Source organism: Aythya marila (assembly GCF_965140915.1).
Source record: "Aythya marila genome assembly, chromosome: 3".
Classification (NCBI taxonomy): Eukaryota; Metazoa; Chordata; class Aves; order Anseriformes; family Anatidae; genus Aythya; species Aythya marila.
This window is the reverse complement of record NC_139044.1, coordinates 62,377,844-62,396,086: the sequence shown is the minus strand read 5'-3', so window position 1 is coordinate 62,396,086 and position 18,243 is coordinate 62,377,844. Positions and strand designations below refer to the sequence as shown.

The 18,243-nt window shown below is 35.3% G+C and overlaps 1 protein-coding gene across 4 annotated transcripts in view; it reads left to right on the top strand.

The window, feature by feature from the left end:
- Positions 1-18,243, top strand: part of MAP3K7 (mitogen-activated protein kinase kinase kinase 7) — a 51,108-nt gene that overhangs the window by 10,919 nt on the left and 21,946 nt on the right. For 2 of the 4 annotated variants that reach the window (XM_082757399.1, XM_082757398.1), the window contains exons 2-12: positions 1,102-1,212; positions 2,825-2,890; positions 3,840-3,885; positions 4,740-4,878; positions 6,005-6,129; positions 9,885-10,013; positions 12,169-12,299; positions 12,713-12,794; positions 13,975-14,126; positions 14,744-14,903; positions 17,482-17,562. In XM_082757399.1, coding sequence (XP_082613525.1) covers positions 1,102-1,212; positions 2,825-2,890; positions 3,840-3,885; positions 4,740-4,878; positions 6,005-6,129; positions 9,885-10,013; positions 12,169-12,299; positions 12,713-12,794; positions 13,975-14,126; positions 14,744-14,903; positions 17,482-17,562 — 1,222 coding nt within the window. The remainder of the gene's footprint in view (positions 1-1,101; positions 1,213-2,824; positions 2,891-3,839; positions 3,886-4,739; positions 4,879-6,004; positions 6,130-9,884; positions 10,014-12,168; positions 12,300-12,712; positions 12,795-13,974; positions 14,127-14,743; positions 14,904-17,481; positions 17,563-18,243) is intronic. The other 2 variants (XM_082757400.1, XM_082757401.1) reach the window with 1 other exon arrangement.

Below are 18,243 nucleotides of genomic sequence, written 5' to 3'. Positions count from 1 at the left end.
TCTGCTCCACCTTGCCTTCTTTTGGATTTGGAGGAGCTCCTGTCCCTTAGCTTCTTTTATGCTGTTCTGTGCCTTCCGTTTTCTCCTCTTGTCTGAAAGAGAAAGGAAGGGAAGCGAAATGTAACTCTTAGCTTGTCCGTGCTTTACTGTAGCAGCTTGAGTTACTGTTGGTGGTGGTCTGGTTACAACTTCAAATTTGCATGTGAATGATTTGTTGTTTCTGTATATTTCTGGTTTGCTGGAAGTGAAATTTCAATTTACAGTACTTTAGATCTTGCCCATAACTGAAAGTAACCTCACAGAAAAAAAAGACATTTCTCTGCACCCTGCTTATGTTCTCATGCTGAGTTTCAAAGAACTATTCTAAATGATAACCTTCTTTACAACAGATGTTTCTGGTTTTAAAGGATTCTTGAATAATATAGTACAGAGAAGCTGCTACTACTGCTCTGTGAAGTTACAGTGAAGACTTAGGGATCCTGTCTTGCTTTGTATATCTTTAGGTTATGCAAGCTCCAAACACAGTAGAAAGCAGGCATCAACAAAAATGGAGAAAGCATAGTTATTCAGATACTGTGCTTGCTTTCAAGACTCTCAGGAAAAAGTTCCTGTTCTCACACTATTCAGGCACCTGTGCGAAAGTGGGAAGGTAACTGTGAACACCTCACCCAGGCTTCAGCACAGTTCATACAGTTGTTTGGCAATGCACTTCCATTTTGGAAGTTTGAGTTCTGATATTACTCACAAGCATAAAAATAATTCAGCAGGTAAAAATACAATTTCACTGGTCAAATCTGTAAAAACAAATTTGCCATAATTCCCCTAATTTTCTTCTGAGCGGATCTTGTTTGAAATAATTATTAAGATCATGTTTTTTTCCGGAATACTGTTATTGAATTTCTTCTGTAAAAGATCTCTGGAGGAAGCTTAGGTATGCACGAGTTATGCTTTAACTGCATAATATTAAATTGCATCTGTAAAAATCAATTTTGCCTGTCTTCAATTTTCTAAGGTAAATGTATTTTCTATTTGTGACGTCATGGTCAGAAAGTTAAACTATACTGAGTTTTAATTGAAGTATTTCATATTATGTTATTTCAGGTTGTTGGAAGAGGAGCCTTTGGTGTGGTCTGCAAGGCAAAATGGCGAGCTAAAGATGTAGCCATTAAACAAATAGAAAGTGAATCTGAAAGAAAGGCCTTCATTGTAGAGGTACAGTAAGTTTGGTAAACACGGGTTTTTGCAAAGCTTTTTTTCTTTTCATGTTAAATTTCTAGGGATAGTTAGAGTATTTAAAATAATGTCTGTATTACATAGCAGATGTGGTCAGTGGTACCCAGTACAGTCCTGGACTCCAGGTCATACAGAACAGGACTCCTATCAGAGCACGCTACTGCTCCTTTAGTTCACTCCCACAAAAACTGGAAGGAAAGGGGGAAAGGGAGTGGGTGAAACAGCAGTTTCTGGTTTCTGTCCCACTGTGGAGTCAGGACACAGACAAAATACCCACCAGAGTCATGGAGCTGATTAATGCTTCCAGGTGCTAAAGCTTTTAGGTTCTTTACACAGTCAGGTCCATGCTCTAAAAATGTTTAATTCAGTGGTTTAAATAATTCTGTTATATTTATGTGTAAGGTTATTAATGAGTGTCACTCATTAATAGGGCAAATTAATAAGGGCAAATCACTCTTCTATTCAATGTCTGCTTCTTTAGAAAGATCTTGAGCACTTCAGATCCACTGACAAACTTCCACACATAGTATGTTCTAGAATTAAATGCTATCTAATTTAAATGAGGTGTATTGTGTTATGCTGCTTAGTAAGAATCTAGGATGTTCAAGATATACAAAATGCATTAAAAAATGTAACTTTTAAGGGGTAAAGGAAGCATATTTGTAATAGGCCTCTCTATGTAAAAATATTCTTCGTTGCCATTGTAGATTATTAATGTTACTAATCTGACTGATTTAATAGTGAGTAGATCAGATCCCTTTCTTAGCATTTTTGTGTTGGGAAGAGATCTGAGAATCACGGAAATATTTTAATAATTATTAGGATTTAGGAAGCCCTACATAGTACAAGCATAAGATGTAATGCTCCATTCGGTTTTTTTAGAACTTCTGAAGTGCACAGAAAAAGTAACATTAGCTCCCTAGAGTGGACTACAAACAACATAAGCTGCCTCAGAGGTCTGTGTAAAGGGAAAAAAATTCCTTCTGATTCTTCTTCTATCTAGGGGCAAAGAAGAATTCAGTGCAAAATAGTCTTGTCTCTCTGTAGCAGGCATGCTTTTTAATACCATCAATTAGTACAAGCCGCAGTAGGCTCTTAGAAACTGTCACATTAATATTAAACCCAATGGCATATTTTATAGGCTTGTGTCTTTTTTCACTTTTTTTTTTTTTTTTTCCAGAACAGTAGCTTTCTTTATAATGAATAAAGCCATTATGGTTCAGATTGTTTATGAGGTCAGACAGTCTGGATTCCAACACTGGGGGCTCCAGGAAAAGCACAAAACCTTAAAAAGCCAGAGTTACAAAGGGCTTATGATTTGAGTGATCTTAGTACGCCATGAAAAAAAAAAATCATTAAATTTATTTTCTCTAACATTTCTTTTGAATTCAGTTCCAGTTAGACACAAATCTAATTATATAAATTAAAATGCAAACAGAAACATTAGTCTTGTAATTTCTCAAATTGCTATCAAGGGTTATGCAGACAAATAAAACTATAATTGCTGTTGCTGTGTATGAATTATAGATGTGAATATAATATTAGCATTTTTTCTCCCATGGTTTGAAATGACGTGTGATTTGTATTGCAGCTTCGACAACTATCACGAGTAAACCATCCCAATATTGTCAAGTTATATGGAGCCTGTCTAAACCCAGTAAGTTACAGCTTTGTCAGTAAGACAAAAGGTGACTAGCTTACCATATGCAAGCAGCAATGCAGAAAATGTGAAATTTATATACAAAGAGGGTGTTTTATATACATCTGATACGTTTAAGCCATGATAATGCTTATTGATACAGATCTGTAGGTTGGTTGATATTTTCAGGTTCATGTCCCCTCCCCGTCCTCTTAGGAGAAATAAATTATGTCAAGAAAACCCCAGAAACTTTCTAAACAGTGGTTATATTTCAATTTGTAAAAATGGCATCTGGTATCTTACATACATAGTGTCATTCAGAACTACAGTTCTGTTAATTGCAAATCAGCAATGCAAAACTAAAATTTATTAGCAACACATGAATCATAGCATGTAAATCAGTTCCTGCTCTCATATATGCAGTTTTCAGGATTTGCTCTCTTTATGCCACAGCTGCAAACAGTTCCTCAAATTACGAAAGCAGAAGAGCAAGTACTGTGACAGGACAGATACATGCATAATTAATTCTAGTGCAGAATATATAATTGACTAAAATAATGATAGATTAATTTTTTTCTTAGAACTAGATAAATTATTTTGACATGATATTTAAAATTTTTGAAAGCCACTCTAAAACAAATAGTAAAGGCAAATGAATTACACTTTGAAGACAGCATTTGATTTTCAGGATGGGATCAGGAGGGAGAAAGTGCATTCTCTTGTTTCCTAACTTACAGTGGGAACTAAGTATAAAGGTAATTTCTTTTTCTTATACGTAAATGTCTACCATTAACCCTGACTCTATGTCGTAGATAAATTTTCCATTACCTTAGGTGTGGACACATTGCATTTTTTTTTATTATTATTTTTTTTTTTCCAAAAAAAAAACCCTTTCCTTTCAGTTTACAAAATCTGTTCTCTGCCTCTACATTTAAACATCCCTATTTTTTGTTCCCTCTTCACAAAGGTGTGTCTTGTTATGGAGTATGCTGAAGGAGGTTCTCTGTACAATGGTGAGTACCATTTCAATATGATGTCTTACTGGAGCTGAAGTACTGGTACTAGTGAAAATATTACCTAGAATATAAAGTTGTTTCATACATATGTCTTAAAAGATTTTTAAAGAGAAAGGAGTGTACTTCTAAAAACCACTTTTCAGACTGTTAGTGTGTTTTTTGTTATTGGTTTGTTATTGTTTGTACAAGTCATTGAAGGTTTTCCAGTGGAAGACTTCATCTGAAAAGGACTCTCCCTTGTAAATTCCCTATGTAGTTGTTCAACATGGATTTTAGCAGGGATAGCCCAGAACAAGCAACATCTTTCATGTTCATAGAATCATTGAATGGCTTGGGTTGGAAGCAACCTTGAAGATACTAATCTAGTTCCTACCCCCCTGCTGTGGGCCGTGTCACCTCCCACCAGATCAGGTTGTCCATGGCCAGGTTGGATGGGGCATTGAACACCTCCAGAGCTGGGGCATCCACAGCTTCTCTGGGCAACCTGTGTCAGTGCCTTACCACCTTCTGAGTGAAGAATTTCCTCCCAACATCTAACCTAAATCTCCCCTCTCTTAGTTTAAAACCACTCCCCTTGTGCTAGCATTAACTGCCGGAGTAAAAAGTAAAATATTGTTACTGGGTGTTAGAATTCTAGCATAAAATATTATGAAAGACATACTAAAACTTAGACATTATTTTGACGTTTTCATTAATTAAAATATCCTTTTGCAAGCTGTTAAAGCTTTGCTGATGAAATATTGTTAATTACTTAGATGCCATACAGCTTTCTGCTTGGTATGTTGTTAACCCTATTGTATCTGTTGTAATATGCAATAAAGTTCTTTTTAGTTTGTGCCTTTGTTTTGCAGTGCTACATGGTGCTGAGCCTCTGCCTCATTATACTGCTGCACATGCAATGAGTTGGTGTTTACAGTGTTCCCAGGGAGTGGCGTATCTCCACAGTATGAAACCAAAGGCTCTAATTCATAGAGACCTGAAACCACCAAAGTAGGTTTATGGCTTATATTTCTTTTTTTTCTTAAAATTTGACTAGAAGATCATTTCTGATAATCTCATTGTATTTGACACAAATGCCTTTAATTGATACTAAATGTATTGGATGTACTGTATTCTAAATGAAAGCTGTGCCTTTGAAACTGCAGTCACAGAAGGATGGTGCATGGTTCAGGAAACAAACTAATCACTTGCTTTCAGTTAAACCGAAAGTGGAAAAATGTCCTGCTCCTGCCTTCCCTCAAAGAAGAGGATTTTGATAGGGACAGGTCTCCTAATCAAAGTCATTTAAATTGTCCCAGTTTTATGTTGGGTTGTGCTGTTCACTAAGAGAACATTAGGTGGGGGATGGCTTGGTTGGTTTTAATATTGTATTTAATCTGATATCATTGTGTATAATCTGTCATCCTTCTCTATTGCCTTCCTCCAGCTCATTTCACTGCCCCTAGCCAGAATCTCTCAACACTTTTCACCAAAACAAAAACAAATATATTTCTATCCAGTCAGTCTGTTGATTGGATTCATCTGACAGCTTCAGATCTGGTACTACAGGTTCAGTGTAAACAGAGATTTGCAGAATCACTTTTGGTAGTAGCCAGCAGCTTTACCAGATAAAACTAATGTGAAGTGACACTTTGAATCTTGAATTCTGCCTTGTATCCCCACTTTTGATTTAGAGAGCTGTTAAAATGTAGCTTCAAGTTCTTTCATTTAAATAGCTACATTGACTGATATTAATGGGAGTCTTGGTCATCATTCTTATGCCAAAATTGTTAAAGTACTTGTTTTTCACTCTGTGGCATCTGAAAGACTAATTTTGTCAATATATGCTTAATGGATTGCTATGCCTAAAGATATATATTTAAAATCTTTTAAAATCTGACATACAGAAATAAGAATACATTACAATATGTATTAGATTTTTTTTAAACTATTTTGTACACTTAGATTAGGCATAAGTGACCTTACCTATTTCTCAAATTATAAAACAAAAGCATTGAGAAGCACAGCCTTTTAGATATTCAACTAGATTAGAATGATAGTTGTTGGGATAAAAATTCAGTGTTTTATTACCAGACTATTTCATCCTGCAATTACTTTTTTTTTTTTCCCTTGACAGTTTGCTCTTGGTAGCTGGGGGGACAGTTCTAAAAATCTGTGATTTTGGTACAGCCTGTGATATTCAAACACACATGACCAACAATAAGGGAAGTGCTGCATGGATGGCACCTGAAGTTTTTGAAGGTAACAATAATTATGGTGTTGTTATGCATTCTTTCTAGGGACGCAATTTTGAATTTATTTGTGTAGGAAATAAGAACACCATTTAGTTTATACTTCTATTTCAATCAGCATATTAAAGTTTGAAACAGCTGAAAAACTCTTGGTAGAAGTCTAACTTTTATTTTAAAATCTGTATACTGCCAAATAATTATGCAGAGTTTCAAAGAGCAGCACCAAACAGACTATCATGGTACCATTAAATAGTTAATTATGTGAATACATGGGGCTTTTATTTGTGTCATTTCCAAGGCTTATATAAGGGATACCTTCAGATAGCTGCTGTTTCTTATTTTATAACTACATAAAACATACCCAGAGGGCTGTTTCGCTGGGATTGTGCTGTTTCTGAGATTTGTAAGTAATTTCAAACTCTTCTGACATTTAAATATGCTGTCATTACTTTCATTCCCTATTCTGATCAGCTTTTATCTTTAGAATTTGCCTGTTAGTGTCTCTAAATTGAACATAATTGCCTTCATTTTCAACCCTCCACTTTATTGTAACTCCATCTTTGTCTGGTTTTCTTCATGTTTCTTTCCTAGTTTTGCTCGTCTCTAGAGGTTTGATGTACTTCCTCTTGCCTGCATACTTGTTATTAACAGTTAATTTAGTTAAGTAAGAAAGTAAGCTATTTCTTAAGCTGGAGAAGACAGATGACAGATGATAATTAGATAGGTATAATTGTTTTATGATTATTAGAGAAATAATACAATCATTGTTAGATTGCAAATTAAACACATTTTACCCAGACAATACCTTAAATTATTGTGATTAGCACAGAGGGGTCTGGAGGCATCATCTTCCTATTTTAGGAAGCAGGTGTCCTGCTTTGCTAGATTTTGCAAGTGCCTCTGGTGCAGTGGTTTCCAAATTTGTGGATCCAAGTGGCTGTTTTTCTTTTACTGTCCTTATGCTAGAGAGAAGCAGCAAATTATATATATAACACATAGTTAACAATTTTTGAAGGTGCTTCCTTCTGAGCACCACCTTTGAAGCTTTTGTTTTGAAGGTACCTTATATTTCTTAATGTTACTCAGAGGACCCACCTAAAGATGATTTCACTTTGGTGCCTAAAAATTTTCCACTATATCACTTTATATTAGGGAACCTACAGTATTTCTTTAGCTAGGAATGTTTCATTTCTTTACACTTGTTTATTATTAAATAAAATTGTATACATTACAGATGTTTTATTCTTTTATAAGTAATCAACTACATAATCAGTGTTTAAGCTAGATTTTTTTTTGAGTGAAAAAAAATAATCTAAAACAGATTTTGAAATAAATGCATTGTAGTAGGGATTTACAGTGCTTATCCTAATTCCTGTTATATGAATGCAACAAGGCAGAACAAAGAAATCTTATATTGCAGATTTATTGCTGGATGGCAGCAAAAGCCTTCGGTTTACATTTGGCTTTATGTACTTTTTTTTTTTCTGAAAGCTTTTACTGATAATGCCACAACCCTTCATACAAGAATATGTAAAAAGGGAAGACAAAGGAATCTAGTAACTTTTGTGTTGCAGCATATCAAATTACTCTTGAGGCAGCGATTAAGAACTACTAAAATTATGTCCAAATCATTAAACTTGTTTGCATATACTACTGCATCAGAAATCAACAAAATAAACACTGATATTATTTTAGTGTTTTTTAGAACTGTGTTTTAGATGAGAACTGTAAAGGCACAAGACGTATCTCTTGTAGATGTCAGTGATCATTGAAGTAATGCTCTAATATTATGAGTTTTCCCCAGTTTTAAATATTAGGCCACCTAGACCTTGTAACAGATCAAACAGTCTAAATGAAAATAATGTCATTTAGATCAGGATAACGTGAAAGAGAGCAAGTACTCTAATCTCTGCACTCCCTTCACTCCCTTTACAAGAAACTGTTTTAAAATGCTTTGGGATAATTGGATACATTGAAGACTGATAGTATATATCTGTTATCCCGCCTCTGTTACATAATGAAACACTATAAAATGATCTCTCTGTAAGATACTGGTTTTAGACTATCGCTTCAGAATTACTTCTCAGCCACAGAATAAAATTTCTGTGCTTAAACAGGAGAATAGCATTACTTCCCTGTCATGGGCTGTCTGTCTCCCACTGCATACCACATGGGGTCTTTGCTTGGTCTTAATGAAGGAGCAACTTTTTTCTGCTTTAGAAAGCTGTCTCCACTGAAATGTGACTTCATCTGATCTTCAGATCTGGCAGAGACAAGGAGCCTGAAAGTTGTCCCTTTCTTCTTGCCACGCAGAGGTTTTGACATAGGAGAGGGGAGCTAAGCTCCTTACTGCATTGCTCCACACAGCAGTATTAAGGCTCCTCTTTCTGGGATCCAATCTTGCGATGGCTAGGGAGAATGACCAGCAAAAGTGGAGTGGCTAAGACAGGGTTGATTGTGTAGATGAAAGTGCTGTGGCTGCACAGGTACAAAGACTGCCATTGTTAACAGCTACCCAGATACCTTTTGGGGAAAAAAAAAAAAAAAAAAAAAAAAAGCTGACTGATGAAGCTAATGTTGTTGTTATTGCTACTGTCCCCTTCAGTAACTTTTAAATTCATTTGCCACATTTGAAGATGTCAAGTTCTTGTGAGTTTTGTAAAATCAGTAACCATGAGAAGTTCAAATTAGTTGTGCTGCTTAGAGAGGACTTCTGGTTGCATGGCTGCAGCCTGTTTGTTCTGTTTGGCTCCCAGATCAGTTCTTACACACCGACCAGTCTGAGAGCATGCTGCTTTCCTTGCACAGTTTGTCAGAAGTCTGCAGACCAGAAGAGGATGGCTCATAGGTAGTGTAGAGCCTGTTGCAACTGGGTGTTATAAAATAGGTATCCACAGGAGACTGGAATTCATCAATTCTGCTGTTTATGAAATGATTTGTTTCAATGATGCTTTCTGATTATGTATTAGCAACAAAACCAAAAATCTTGGCCATTCAATGCCAGTTTTGATCCTTGCTCAAAGACATGTGAGAAAATCCCTATCACTTATATTTATTCACATACTATTACATCCTTCACGTTTCTTTTGTTATTTGTATGAGGTAGGGTTACAGAGCATACAGCCTTCCTTTGTAGCCTATGAACATTCTTATTTGTTATTCTATATCAACTATATGTCTTCTGCACCTGTAACAGGAAGCTTAGAAATATTCAAGTTGTGATCAAAACTTAATTTAAATAACGACATGACAAAAAGAGTAAAAATGATAAACAGGGAAAATAAGATGGTGAAAAATTGGGGAATCCGCTGATTTGTTCATATGGTAACATTGGTTCTGCCAAAGACCTTTAATTAAGAGCAATGGATATGGCAGAGATTTTTATTGGCTGACATGTGACTAATGTGGAAGAAGCAAGTTCAACAGCCATATTTACATGAAGCAAAAATAATCAGTTAAGTTCTAAATTCAAGAGATCTTTGAAACTTAACAAATAGCGTATGATATTATATAACAAAACTGACATTTTATAATTTCGGGGTGAAAAGGACTGATTTCAAGAGAGGCGTTCTTAATGATCAGTCATGATATCAGTCTTAAGTTAGCAGCTAAAGCAGTTCTAAACAGCTTTAGATTTATCTTTATTTTCTTCGGGAAAAATATGAGGTAAAAAAAAGCATATAGAGCTGTTTTTCATCTCAAATTTTACTTACTTTTAGTGTGTTATATATAAAACAGACAGATTATATTGCTGATTTCTTTCAGGTAGCAATTACAGTGAAAAATGTGACGTTTTCAGTTGGGGTATTATTCTCTGGGAGGTAATCACCCGTAGGAAACCTTTTGATGAGATTGGTGGTCCAGCTTTCCGCATAATGTGGGCAGTTCACAATGGTGAGTTGAAAACGTTTAACTGCGTTTCAAGTTGTATATTTGACCTATAAATTTGCTAAACATTCTTCAGTGTGCAGCTTTAAATTATTAGTTTTTCAGTTTTATGTTTCATTAAGTAAGCACTTTTTGTCATAAAGATTTAATATTAAGACACTGGCACTTTTGTATCAGTTCTGGTTTTTGTGTTATTTGGCTGCTGCAAAGTTTGCATTGAAGAGTGGTGTCCCTCAGGGGTCTGTCTTGGGACAGGTACTGTTAATATCTTTATATATAGACAATGGGATCAAGTGCACCTTCAGCAAGTTTGCAGATGACACCAAGCTGAGTGTTGCAGTCAATACAACAGAAGGAAGGGATGCCATCCAAAGGGACCTGGACAAGCTAGACAAGTGGGCCCACATGAACCTAATGAGGTTCAACAAGTCCAAGTGCAAGTTGCTGTACCTGGGTCGAGACAATCCCAGACATGAGGACAGACGGGGAAGAGAACTCATTGAGAACAACACTGCAGAGAAGGACTTGGTGTTTCTGGTGGACAAGAAGCTTGACATGAGCCAGCAGTGCGTGCTTGAAGCCCAGAAGGCCAACTGCATCCTGGGCTGCAGCAACAGAGGGGTGGCCAGCAGGTGGAGGGAGGTGATTGTGCCCCTCTGCTCTGCCCTTGTGAGGACCCAATTGGAGTGCTGCATCCAGGTCTGGGGCCCCCAGCACAAGAAGGATGTGGATCTGTTAGGGAGGGTCCAGATGATCAGAGGGCTGGGGTACCTCTCGTATGAAGAAAGGCTGAGAGAGCTGGGAATGTTCGTAGAATATCCTGAGTTAGAAGGGATCCACAAAGATCATTGGATCTAACTGGCTCTGCACAGGACCACCCAAAAATCAGACCATGTGTCTGAGAGCATTGTCCAAATGTTCCTTGAACTCCAACAGGCAGAGTGCCGTGACCTGGGCAGCCTGTTCCAGTGCCTATCCACCCTCTCAGTGAAGAACCTTTTCCTAATGTTGAGACAATAATGTTCCTAATAATGTTCAGCCTGAAGAAGAGAAGGCTCCAGGGACACCTCAATGTAGCCTTTCACTACTAAAAAGGGACTTACAATAAAGATAGTGATAGTACAAAAAAGATAGTGATAGTACAAGGGAGAACAGTTTTAAACTAAAAGAGGGGAGATTTAGATTAGGTGTTGGGAGGAAGTTCTTTGCTCACAGGGTGGTGAGGCACTGGCAGAGGTTGCCCAGAGAAGCTGTGGATGCCCCATCCCTGAAAGTGTTCACGGCCAGGTTGGATGGGGCCTTGGTCAACCTGATCTAGTGGGTGGCATCCCTGGCTATGGCAGGGGGTTGGAACTAGGTGATCTTCAAGGTCCCTTCCAAACGAAGCTATTCTATGATTTCCTGCTACATATAATTACAAATGAAATAATGAACAAACAAGGGAGAAAAGCTATGGCTAATACATCTTTAAATACTGACTGCTTTCTTTGCAAAATGTCGCTACATCTCATGTGTTAAACACAACTGGATGTCTATTAATTGTACTTGCTGAAATAATAAAAAGGGTAGAAATTGGAACCAAAACCAGATGAATAGATTATATTTTACTTCAAGTGTAGTATATAATTGAAAATGTGCAGAGTCTGTGGAAAAAGTCATCCAAAATTAATGCTTCTGTCAAACTTACTAATGCTTACTAATTTTTCAGGAAATTCTTATGAGCAAAAGCAGCCTCAAAAGTCTTTTTTTTTTTTTTTTTTTGGTGAGTTCAGCATTAAGAATCAAAGGCTTTCTAGCTTGGACTAGAGCTTTACTCTTCAGAAAGCTGTAATATATTAATTTGTCACTTTAATTACCACTGCAATACATTGTATTTGGTCAGTCAGTGAATTTATTCAAACCGCTATTGAAGGAAAAGTTTTCTGTTTTATTTCTTGTTTGTATGTACCTGTAACTTGTATGTGGTGCAAGCAAGTGAACTTTTGTTGTCAGTTCTTTGTTTGAAAGTCAGAAAATCCAGTACGAGCCAGTTCCATCAGACTACAACTAACTATATGTTTTCTTCTATTTATTTAGCAAAGTATCAGACAGAGGTTATTCATTGTCAGTCTTCTTACAGTCTCTGCTTAACGAATCGTTGTTTTTCTAATTTCAATTATAGGTACTCGGCCACCACTGATCAAAAACTTACCTAAACCAATTGAGAGTTTAATGACCCGTTGTTGGTCCAAGGATCCCTCACAACGACCTTCCATGGAGGAAATTGTTAAAATAATGACACACTTGATGCGGGTATAACACTTTTCTAGTATCTTAATCATTTCTTAGCCTGTTTGGAAGTTGAATTACAACAGGTATGCCTTTTAACTCACTTTAAAGGCAGGCTCGTGTGTTCTCTCTCCTTCTTTTTTTGATTATAAAGAAAAATTATTATGGTAAAAGAGAAAGAGAGTTATTTCTTTCCTTATTGGAGGTGTATAGTATTTCATTTATAACAAATATGTGGAAATTAATAATAGGAGTCATAGATGCATTTTAATGCAATACTTAAAATAATTGGATTTACTTCTATATAAATTCTTATAATCATGTATAACATATGATTTATTATGTTTATGAATTATTTCACGAAGTACTGTTTGAATTATTTTAAAGCAATTCTAATTGCTTTTTACTATTATTAACATACTGCTTTTTTTCCACAGTACTTTCCAGGAGCTGATGAACCTCTGCAGTATCCTTGCCAGTATTCAGATGAAGGCCAAAGCAACTCTGCCACTAGTACAGGTACAGTTGTATAAATAAAAGAAAAGAACACCATAAAGCAATGCAGGTGGATTATAGAGCACACTTTTATGTTGATTTGGTATGTTGATTTTAATTTGATTTCGAAAGGTAACCTTTCAAAAATCCTAAGCATTGGCAGAAATCTATTTTTTAAGACTTTGTACCACATCATATTTATATTGTTCTCAGATAAATAGTTTTGCTGAAGCATACAGGTCATTTTAATGGAAAATAAGCATGTAATAAAAGCTAGCTCAGAATGTCCAAGTTTAAGGTCTCCTTTTTGTTTCCCTGAAGATCGCTAGCAATTGATACTTCCAGTCATGTGTAATGTGTAGGAGCTGACATAAATTTTTGACTGTTCTGGAAAGCTGTGCCTGCTTTCAGTTATGATCCCTACAGTTTAAACTTGTAGTTGTTTAGGCAGCTGCAGTAAGTACATAAGTTTAAAGAAACACAAGGAAATCACCAGAAAGGGGAGTAGAACAAAATGTAAGCTAGGCTTTCAAGTAGTTCTGGCCCCAGAGAAATCCTTTTACTAATAGAAAATAAAGATTGTTCAGTGTTCAGTCCTCTGATTTTATAGAATACAGTTTTTCCACGTCAGTAGTTATTAATATAAAGTGTCTTCACCTTTCGCTGCTTGATTTGTTTGTTTCCTATCTCCAAAATACTGTTATTTTGAATGAAGTTTCACTGGCTACTTTGCAACTCAGCGACCTGCAAATTACATTATAAAATCTTTTCAGCCATAGCATTTTACTGACTTTATCTTGTGTTCTCCACCCTTCAGCACATGATTTTAAGATATGATTTATTACCCTACGTTACATATAAATATTGCCTGTTACTTTTCAGGTATTTGTGCTCCTCTGTAGTAAACGATGGACCTTGCCACGAGTTGTGAATGATGTTGCTGGTTGTGTTGTTAATTTACCATCTACTCTAGTTTCAGAGCAAGCTAAAGACTGACCTCAAATGTCATTGTAGTACTTAGTTGTATGTTCTTTCTTCCACCTACTCCATTTTACTTCTTTTATTTGTGGATCTGTTGCAGTCTTGCTTTTTGTTAAAAGCTTTCAAAAGAGTTGCTCTACAGCAAAATTTAGCTGCTGAGAATGTTTGAAGAAATGCACATTAGCATTTTTAATGTAAATTTGACCTTATTGCTGATTTCTAGGTTCGTTCATGGACATCACTTCTACAAACACAAGTAACAAGAGTGATGCTAACATGGAACCAGGTGACTTCCAAGGAGCTTCTACCAATGACACTATTAAACGTTTGGAATCAAAATTGGCACAGCAAATGAAAAATACAGCCAAGCAGCCGGTAAGCAAACGTCTCCAGTTTTGAGCCATAATAGAAATGGACAAAGATGGACAAAAGTGTTGCAATGCTATAAAGCATCAGTGGCTATTCTTTCAAATATAATACAAAATTGGAGTCAGTTACTTACAGGAAAGAGCATGAAAAGGGATGGAAGACTACTGAATGATTCCAAAAATATAAACTGGAAGGCACTAATAAGGTATCTCCAATGAAATCAAAAAACAGTTCATTTAAGGGGATTCATTAGGTTAAAAAATATGTATATTTGCATGTCATTGCCTGAAGTTAGAACCAGAAGTTTAGTGTGACATTTATGCTAATTTTGAAAACACTATTTTATTTCAAATGGGATGGAAAAATACCAATATTATCTTGTGACAACATTGTGCTAATTCTCCTCAGTTTGAATGCAACTAAAGTTAATTATTTTGAAAGAGCCAAGATGCAAGATATTTGATTCTTAAATGACAGTATTTTTTTTTAATATTTTCTAAAATTTTGACTTGTTTTTAAAATCTATGTTATAGAAATTATTTTAACCTACATAATGATTATATCATGGAAGGGCTTCTGCAGAATTTTTTTCTTTCTCTTTAAAAATATAACTATTGAAACAGGGTGAACCTGGCCGTTTGAGTTTACCCCCATCTCGTGGGAGCAGTGTGGAGAGCTTGTCAGATGTTCGTGGGCGACCACAGTCAGCCCTTGTTTCAGGAGAAGCAAAAAGGATGAGTGCTGACATGTCTGAAATAGAAGCAAGAATACCTTCTACCACAGGTAAAATTATGTTTGGGAGACAGAGTAAGGAATTGGTAAGAAGAAAATAAGTAGGATTTTTTTAGGACAGTCTTAGAGAAGGTTAATAAAATTAGCCATATGAACATATTCAACTTTTCACGTAGTCTTTACTGTCCTTATTGTCCTTTATTAGTTGTGGGGGAAAGTTACTTCATTCACTGTTGTACGTTCAACTGCCAGACAGGCTGAGTACTTTAATTAGGTATTTTTAATGTCAGGGAAGAGATTACTATTGTCGAATTAGACTTTCACCTTTCTAAAATCATTGAGACTTGTAAATATCAGTCTAGTTCCAAATGCACAAGCTTTATCCTTTGCATCTGAAATAATGTTTTTCCATCTCATTCCATCACAATTATTTCTAAAATAACATTTTCTTAAAGGTTATTCCTCTAGTACTTAAAAATGAAGAGGTAGGTTTGAAATTCAGCATTTTCCCAAATAACTTAAAATTCACTTTAACATATCTCAAAAAGATAAACATTTTATTCATCAGATGAACAAAGCATTGATATCTTTTGTTTCAGAAATAGTAATAAATAGCTTCAGATGCTTTATTTCAGGTAGCTATACACTGTTGTATCTAAATCCTTGAATCCTTGAGTGAATTAGATTTTATGTGCAAGTATAAACACTTAATTTTATGGTGAAAGTAATCTTAGTTCTTCCCAAAAGACTGAGTTAATAAAAATGTGTGAAGCCATAGCATTTTATTGACTTTATCTTGTGTTCTCCACCCTTCACTTTCTTGTCTGTTTTCTTCATCAAGGATATTGTTTGTTAATCTATGCAAGTTTTAAGTTTCATATCTGGAATTTTTTTATTTAAATCTGTGGTTACATACCATAATCAGACAAAATTACTTTGGTTAGTCCAGAGTTATGTAGTTGATCTTGTATTTCTCTACCAATCTGATAATTAATCAAAGAACTGTAAGTAGTAAGGAAATATGCATTATATCCTGATTCTTCTGCACCACAATGATTTTACTATTGTTCTTTGTTATATTATGATTATTCCAGGATCTTGTTTTACTAAATACTGAAGATACTCATAGGTTAATATTATCTTGCCCTATATACTTCTTACTTCTATGTTCTTATTTTAAAGACTTATTCCAAGATTTGTCTTTTGTATTGTTAGCCTTTGACTGAATGATTGTGCAACACTTCTCACCCTGAGTATCTCTAAAGGTCCCCTAACACAGGCGGCAGCTGTGTACTTACCTGATAATAATAATATGCGTTTTTATTTTAAAATGTCAGGACTCACTTTAGTCACTGACACTCTAAAGTCAATGTAAAGTTTTGACATTAGTGAAGATAACTCTGGCCTTCCTTTTGTGTGAGTTTTTAATTTTCCTGGTTTGTCTTCCTTAAGTACATTGTTTTGAATAGTAATCATTATTTCAAAACATTTTAAGTTTTTTGTTGTTGCTGTCATTGTGACTGTAAGGTTTCTTCTTCTTGAAACAAAAGAATACATTGAATATAGTAGAGTTTGGGGTGGGTTATTTATTTATTTTTTTAATTACTTCATGCAGTACTAGAAATCAGGTCAAGCCCGTCTGACCATACCTTTTTAAAAAAGAGCTGAAATGGCATTGTATGATTTTTTGCTTTGTTTTTTAACCTTGTTATCTCTATGACAGAAATAATGTTGTGACTTGGGGAAAAAAAATGTGACTGGGTGAGAATTGGGCTGTTGTTGAGAGTAAATAGTCAAGATTTTTTTAATTTTCTTGTTCCATTTATTGCTAGATTAAGTGTTTAGAGTAAATCACATCATACACGACAGTATTCTATGTTAAGTTTTAGATAAACATGCTGCAACATTCTACCTTTGGGAGCTGTATTTAGACTTTTCACTAAATGGAAACTTTATCTGTAGGTACTGAAGCAGCAGAATAATAATTAAGAAAACAAATTTTACCCCAAAGCATAGTATGTTTCTTGAACATCATTCAGAAATGAAAAGGTTGGTAGTGGTATCCAGTTTTCAAAACAAAAAATCTTCACTCAAAGGGCAGGAATGTTTGTGCAATGTAGTAACAATAAGCATATTTTTCAGAGACAGGTTAGGTTTGCTTTAACAGGAGGTGGTTCAAAGAAACAGAAGTATCCGACTTTTAATCTTGTTTATAAAATAGCTTATGCCCAGCACTAAAGAGGAAGTGCTACATAAGTTCAGGCAATCAAGAATTTGTTCTGAATATACAGGTGATCTGAAATAATTTACTTTGTTCTCTGTTTGGATAATTACATTTGGTTTTCCCTTCTTGTTGCCATGCTGCTTTCTGTGTTTGACTTTTGTGTTGCTAACTATAACTAATTACACGGTGTTGTATTGATGGCTAGTTCTGCGTTTTTGCTTTTTAACAGTTGCTTTACTATGTGTAAGCATGAGTGAAAGGCAATGCAGTTTATTCTGCATGAAATATTTTTGCATGAACTACAGTTTAACAAAGTTTATGAAAAATGCAATATTACAAATTTAATAATTTTGCTATTGCCATTTTAGTGTTTTGCATGTGTATTGTGTATGTGTATTTTTTCAGCCTATTCCAAGCCTAAACGAGGCCATCGTAAAACTGCTTCATTTGGCAACATTCTGGATGTCCCTGAGATCATCATACCAGGTATCGCAGACCAGGTGATCGGGTCAATTGGTTAAGATGCTGGAATAATGATCAGACTGCTTAGAAAATACTTCTTGCTCCAGCTGCTCTAGGACAGACCTAGAAATAGCCCAATGTGGGTGTTTTTTTTAATGTCTCTCTAAAGAGGAGCATGATCTTTTTAGTACTAACTTCTATCAGTAAAGGTTTTGATCTTCTAGTCTAACTTATTTTTGCTAGTAGAGGACTTTTTACTTTTATGATCCTGATGTTAGATTCTCAATAAGTTCTGCCTAGTTCTGTTCTATAATTACAGTACATCATTTGGCAAAGACAGGCATCAGTTGAAAAATTCCTGTCTGGATAATTTATGTTGCCCTGATCTTTGTAGTGTTTGCGCAACCACTTTAATCTAATCAAATATTAGTAGAGCAAAAGACTTAAATACACTATGTAGAGAACTCCAAATCTGTATAACGCATGTGATTAAACAAGATTAAAGCTTGATCTGTGGAATTTTTATATTTGACTACAGTTTTCCAGAGCTAAAATGTGTTTGCATGAGGTATTTCTGTTGTGTTGAAGATAAACTAAAATTATTAAGACAAGCTCCTGACAGGAAGAGGATCAGGATAATCCTCACCGTAGCTGGTAATTTCTGTTGGTACCTTAATGAATAATTCTCATCTATCTCAACTTTAT